General features: G+C 34.7%; 1 protein-coding gene and 1 pseudogene across 1 annotated transcript; both read right to left on the bottom strand.

Annotated features, from left to right (window-relative positions):
* Nucleotides 1-843: 843 nt before the first annotated feature.
* Nucleotides 844-1,782, bottom strand: Olr1675 (olfactory receptor 1675). Its single transcript, NM_001000894.1, has one exon. The coding sequence runs from the start codon at nucleotides 1,780-1,782 to the stop codon at nucleotides 844-846; it is 939 nt and encodes a 312-aa protein (NP_001000894.1).
* Nucleotides 6,047-6,986, bottom strand: Olr1676-ps (olfactory receptor pseudogene 1676; annotated as a pseudogene).

Below are 6,986 nucleotides of genomic sequence, written 5' to 3' on the forward strand. Positions count from 1 at the left end.
CCTGAAACTGTCCTAGATTTCTCAACTGATGTGGATGTATATTTTGAACATCCTTATGTGAAATTTATATATTTATCACAACTCATATTGTAGAAATAAGTACTCTTTCAATTCAAATTACAACCAAATTACAAATTACTAACTCCCATGCTTTAAAAGGCATTCAATCTAGCTCCAACTATATGCATATAAATGTTTCCAGGCTGTCATTATATTTTTGTTCTATTTAACTGATCAAGATATTTAAAATAAATGTTTTAAGAAAATAATATTTTCATCCTTTACCATACAATTGTTGGTATTTAATGATATGTTCCTCAATTCCTCATATAGATTGCATGCATATTTATGTTTAGAAAACTTTACAGGTTATATTTAAAAATGTGCACATAAATAAAGTCTACAAACTACCAAAATAGTTTATTAAAAGCAGTCCCTACTTAACAGTGAATTAGAAAACACAAGTTTAGAAACATGTAAGCATTTATTCCACAAGTGAAAAATTTTTAGAAAATGGATGAATGTTTATTCTTCAGTTTTCATGACAATTAGCTTCAAACAACATAATTGTACTATAAACTAAATGATTGTTTTAGCACTTAATAAAGTAGCTATTTCTAATGTACCAAAACAATGCATTTTAACTTTTTTCTAAGCAGAGTATCCATATTGTTTCATACTATCCAAGATTAACCATTGTCTAGCATGATTAGAAGAAATACAAGTAACAAGATATGACTTATAAGAACATGTAAAAATAAAAAGAAAGATGTTTCGTACAGGAAATGAGTTGTAGAAAAAGTCTCTAATTTGTATATTATTTTATAAAACATCCAAAAGTATTCACTTTGACATAAAAATATTCCTGAATAGATTACCTAATGCCCCCTTTACATCCTTGTTCCTCAGAGTGTAGATGAAGGGGTTCAGTGTAGGAGTTACTACTCCATACAAGAGAGCCATGAACTTGGGTTGGTCTTTTGTAATAGAAGAGGGAGGCTGAATATACATGCTAATGGCTGGACCATAGAACAAGAGAACTACAATGAGATGAGAGGAACACGTCCCAAAGGCCTTTTTCCTTCCCTCTGAAGATTTGATTTTAAAGACAGCATGCCCAATACTAGAATAGGAAGCAAGAATTAAACACAGGGGAACAGCTAAAAGAAAAATGGATACCACAGACAGAGCAAGCTCATTCTTTTCTTTTTCACCACAAGCAATTTTTATGAGAACTGGAATCTCACACACCAAGTGATCCATTTCATTGTGGCCACATAGAGGTAATTGCAAAGTTACAGTGGCCACTGTGACACCATAGGAAATTCCAATCAGCCACACAATGGACACTAACAGGAGGCATTTATGCTGATTCATTATGAGGCTATAGTGTAGAGGTTTACAGATGGCTACATATCGGTCAAAGGACATAAGAGCCAGGAGAACACACTCTGTAACCCCCATTGTGTGGAAGAAATAAAGCTGAACTGCACAACTCATGTAGCTGATGGTCTTTGTGGAGCTCCCAAGGTTAGTTAGAATCTGAGGCACAAGGCTTGTGGTGTAGCAAATGTCCAGAAAGGAGAGGTTGGTGAGGAAGAAATACATGGGGCTGTGGAGAGAGGGATCAATTGTGGACACCAGAATGATGGCAATGTTTCCAATCATGGCTGTGGGGTATGTTACCAGAAGAATAATAAAGAGAGGAAGTTCCAGCCAAGGACGGTCTGCAAAACCAAGTAGAATAAACTCTTCTGGGTGACTTGTATTGATCAGTGTCATTCTCTGCAACCTCACTCTCCTGTAGTAAAGAAGTATCAAGAAAGTTACTATTGTAGGAATAGAAAAGCCTACCAATTCATTGGTTATGACTATGGAACACAAGATTGGCGTTGTACATTTGAAATGTCATGGTGATGGTTAGGAAACTACTCAGTCCATATTGAAGACCTTCGATATATCTTCAGTAATTAGGTAAAAATGTGACAAAGGATATACATTTCTATAATCCAAACTCTAGTTAAAAATAAAGTGTTATTTTTCTGCGGTTGGCTGAGCAGCTTTCAAATCTGAAGTAATGAACGCCAAGTTTGTTGTAGACACAGTCTCCAAATATAAAGTAGAAATCAAATATAGAAAAATTTGACATAGTCTCTGGATTTTAGATGCACAACACATACACAGAACAGAAACATGAATGCCAACCATTCATATGCAAATACATTCCTACATTCACACAAATTATTGTAAAAACTCAGGATTATCTTCTATTTCTGATACAAAATTTGAAAGGTTGTTTTGAAATATCTGACTATACATGAGACATAAAGGTGAGGAGCTAATTTTAAGAGCAGTGATAAAGGCATTACTGAAACATCATAGAAATATTTCCAGGAATCAGTCAGAGAAGTTAGATAAAGAGCTCTGAGATCTTAGTATGGAAAATTGGCTGGTCCATTTCTATATTCTGGTCCAAATTGTCAAATCTTCTGCATGTGAAATAAATATATTTGAGATATATACAAACCTCCTTTACGTACTTAGATTGAGCAAGAACTTTTAACACTATTAACATTTTTCTTCATATCTGTATAGTTGTCAAAATTCCCCATTTATAAGCCAAATGAGTTAAGCCACTGTTGCAGTGTTATTTTTTTGAGTCATATATGGGCTTTATTGTATAAATATTTAGTGGAAATTTTGACATTAGATAATATGTGATAAATTATTGTTAACTCATTCTTCTTCTAGATGTATTTATTTACCAACTGAATTCAATGTTCTCTTTCATTGTAAAAATTGGAGCAACAATCTGGGACACATGGATTTTTTTTATTCACATTGATATTGTAAATATATTTTAACTCCAAGAGTCTTTTGTCAGTAGTTATCTTAATTCAGACAGAGTGACATTCAAATCCCAGCAATTTTGTATTTCTTAGATGTATCCCAGTACTTCCTAGGTATAGTAAAGGCTGATACAATAAAATCAAGGGACAGAATAAAACAGTGTTTTGAAAGCTATAACAGTTTATGTACACATTTTACCTATGAGTGTTTCATATAAACTCATACCTGACATAAAATGAATATTCAAATATTATGTTATGATAACATTCTATTGACCAAATCTGAGTTATTTCTCTAGGCAACTAACATCTTCTAGGTGAATCATTTTTTTATATTTAAAAGGAGTTCTCAAGCTTTCCTTCATTGAAACCTCAGGGCCATCCTATGAGGGCCCAAAGAATATACAAACCGCAAGATATAAATCATGTTCTATGACTACACATTAGGTAAGATGCACAAATTAAAAAAAAAACAGAAACCAAATAACCTTGTATGTTAGAAAATTAATAAGTCCCACAACTTAATTTTAACACAATTTTAAAAATTATCTGCTCCTATAGGTGTTTTGCTTCCACATATACCTGTGCACTACACGTGTGTCTGTTGCCTACAAAGGCCAAAAATGCCAAAGGATACCTGGAACTAAAATTAATGACTGAGATCTCTCTGTGAATACTTGGGATAGAACCCCGTTCCTGAGAAGAGCGATCAATGCTATTAACTGCTTAGGCATCTATCAAATCCCTCAAACAACTTTCTAATGAGTTTTGTATTTTGTGATAAGCAGTAGAACAAGCCTTTCCCACATTTAAAATCCTGTACCATTAATTCCCTCATAGGATAACATTTTTCCTCTATTTTAAGATATATAACCACCTTTTCCTCCCCTCCTCTGAATTACACACACACACACACACACACACACACACACACACACACACACACTTCCTCTTCCCCACAACATCCTCAGCTCCTATTTCCTTTCAGAAAGGAGTAAGCCTCCGAGTGATATCAATGAGTACTGAGAACAATATGCAGTAAGACTAGGCACAAACCCTTACATCAGTCCTGGATGAGCCCACCCAGTAGGAGAAAAAGCATCCCACAGGCAGCAAAATTGACAGAGACACCTCACACTTATTAACCAGAGTCCATAAAACGTGAATGGAGATAGAAAAAAATATCATCCTAAGTAATGCAACCCACCCCAAAAACACAAACATGATATGTACTCAGTTATAAGTGGATATTAACTATTAAGTAAAGGATAATAACACAGCACGCAGATCCAGAGAAGTTAGGTGAAGAGGAGTGGTCTACATGGGGTGCACGAAACCCCCTGGGAAGGGGAAATAGAATCGGTTTTGTGGGTGGTCTGGAATAGGAGAAAGGTCAGAGGCTTTAATTTTCTTATTCAGAAATGTGACACAATTTCAACTCACAGGGAACCAGTGTTTAAATCACTGATCAAAGGCAGGCTATTGATCTTGGCATGCTGCTTGCATTTTTATACCAGCATATTATATTCACATTCAGTTCCATAAGACACGCCATTTTTTTATATTACAGAAATTTGGCTTTGTAGATTGTAAAAAGCTGTCTTTATTTTTAAACACCCTTCATTAAATAGTATTTTTATCATAGACTAAAGCTTTAGATGAAACTCATGAACAATATTAATCTCATTTTAAACATGATTTTATTATATAAACTGATTAAACATCAATACTTCGCTCACATAATCAACATCTGAGAAATATACGGGTTATAGAAACTTACCTAAGTTGTTCCTAAGGCCACTGAAATAGATACACACAAAGCTTATGAGTGGTTTTTTGAAATGAAGCTGTCTTTCCTATGCAATAATTAGATACTGCACTCCACACTTTCTACCTTTCCTAGAATTGTACCTCATTCAATACAGATGTCTCTTCACTTATCTTATATTGATAAACCCCCTTTATTTGATGAAAAATGAATTTAAGGGAATGATATTTCAATTTTCCTTTTCACAGGCAGAGAGAGTCTAGTATGAAGATGAGAGTTTAAGATTTGCTTTAGAACTCTCAGGTACTGAGTTCATACAAAGAAGCAAGAAGGAGGGAAAGCTCAAGTTAGGAAAATATTAATAGAGAATATCAAGAAGGCTTTTATGTTGTGTATCTTTGCTATTCCCAAGACTCCTGTGCACTGTGTTTACAGACATCTCATTTAACTTTTTCCTCTGTGACTAGACAAAGTTCTCTGGGAAAGAGTTCTCTGAGGACATGCTTCTCCTGCCCAATTAGTTACCTGGTCTGCTGAGGATAGAAGACAATATTTTTTCCAGTGGGAAGCATTTGAAATGAATTGATTTCACTTCTACACACTCTGAACACCCACTAAAAAGCACACAGTTAAAGATGAGCTTGTTTGAATCAGTTATATTGAGGAATTTAAATGAGAATGATATTGATCATTACATTCATTAAGGACATCATATAAGAACTAACTCTCACGCTTTGAAATGCATTCTATCTAGCTACAAGTATATGCATACAAATGTTTCCAGGCTGTCATTATATAATATTTTTTGCTATTTAACTGATTAAGATATTTAAAATTAATGTTTTTAAGAAAGTAATGTGTTCATTCTTTACCATATACTTGTTGGATTTAATGGTATGTTTCTCAATTCCTCATATAGATTTCATGTATATTTATGTTTAAGAAAACTTTACAGGGTATTTTTAAAAATATGTACATAAATGAAGTCTATAAATTACCAAAATAGTTTATTAAAAGCACTCCCTACTTAACAGTGAAGTAGAAAACACAAGATTAGAAAAATGTAAGGATTTAGTCCACAAGTGAAACATTTTTAGAAAATGGATGAATGTTTATTCTTTAGTTTTCATGACAATTAGCTTCAAACAACATAATTGTACTATAAACTAAATGACTGTTGTAGCACTTAATAAAGTAACTATTTCTAATGTACCAAAACAATGAATTTTAACTTTTTTCTAAGAAGAGTATCCATATTGTTTAATACTATCCAAGATTAACCATTGTCTAGCATGATTAGAAGAAACACAAGGAAAGAGACATGACTTATAAGAACATGTAAAAATAAAAAGAAAGATGAGTTTTACAGAAGGAATGAGTTGTAGAAGTCCCTAATTTGTTAATCATTTTATATAACATGTACAAGTATTCACTTTGACATAAAAATATTCCTGAATAGATTACCTAATGCCCCCTTTACATCCTTATTCCTCAGAGTATAGATGAAGGGGTTCAGTGTAGGAGTTACTACTCCATAGAAGAGAGCCATGAACTTGGGTTGGTCTTTTGTTATAGAGGAGGGAGGCTGAAGATACATGCTAATGGCTGGACCATAGAACAAGAGAACTACAATGAGATGAGAGGAACATGTCCCAAAGGCCTTTTTCCTTCCCTCTGAAGATTTGATTTTAAAGACAGCATGCCCAATACTAGCATAGGAGGCAAGAATTAGACACAGAGGAACAGCTGAAAGAAAAACGCATACCACAGACAGAGCAAGCTCATTCATTTCTTTTTCACCACAAGCAATTTTTATCAGAACTGGAAGCTCACACACCAAGTGATCCATTTTATTGTGGCCACAGAGAGGCAATTGCAGAGTCACAGTGGCCTCTGAGACAGCATAGGAAATTCCAATCAGCCACACAATGGACACTAACAGGAGACAGTTACGCTGATTCATTATGAGGGTATAGTGTAGAGGTCTGCAGATGGCTACATATCTGTCAAAGGACATAAGAGCTAGGAGGACACACTCTGTACCCCCCCATTATGTGGTAGAAATAAAGCTGAACTGCACACCTCAAGTAGCTGATGGTCTTTGTGGAACCCCCAAGGTTTGTTAGCATCTGAGGCACAATGCTTGTGGTGTAGCAAATGTCCAGAAAGGAGAGGTTGGTGAGGAAGAAATACATGGGGCTGTGGAGAGAGGGGTCAATTGTGGACACCAGGATGATGGCAATGTTTCCAATCATGGCTGTGGGGTATGTTACCAGAAGAATAATAAAGAGAGGAAGTTCCAGCCAAGGACAGTCTGCAAAACCAAGTAGAATAAACTCTTCTGGGTGACTTGTATTGATCAGTGTCAT

This window comes from Rattus norvegicus, chromosome 20, assembly GCF_036323735.1.
Source record: "Rattus norvegicus strain BN/NHsdMcwi chromosome 20, GRCr8, whole genome shotgun sequence".
In the NCBI taxonomy this organism is placed as follows: Eukaryota; Metazoa; Chordata; class Mammalia; order Rodentia; family Muridae; genus Rattus; species Rattus norvegicus.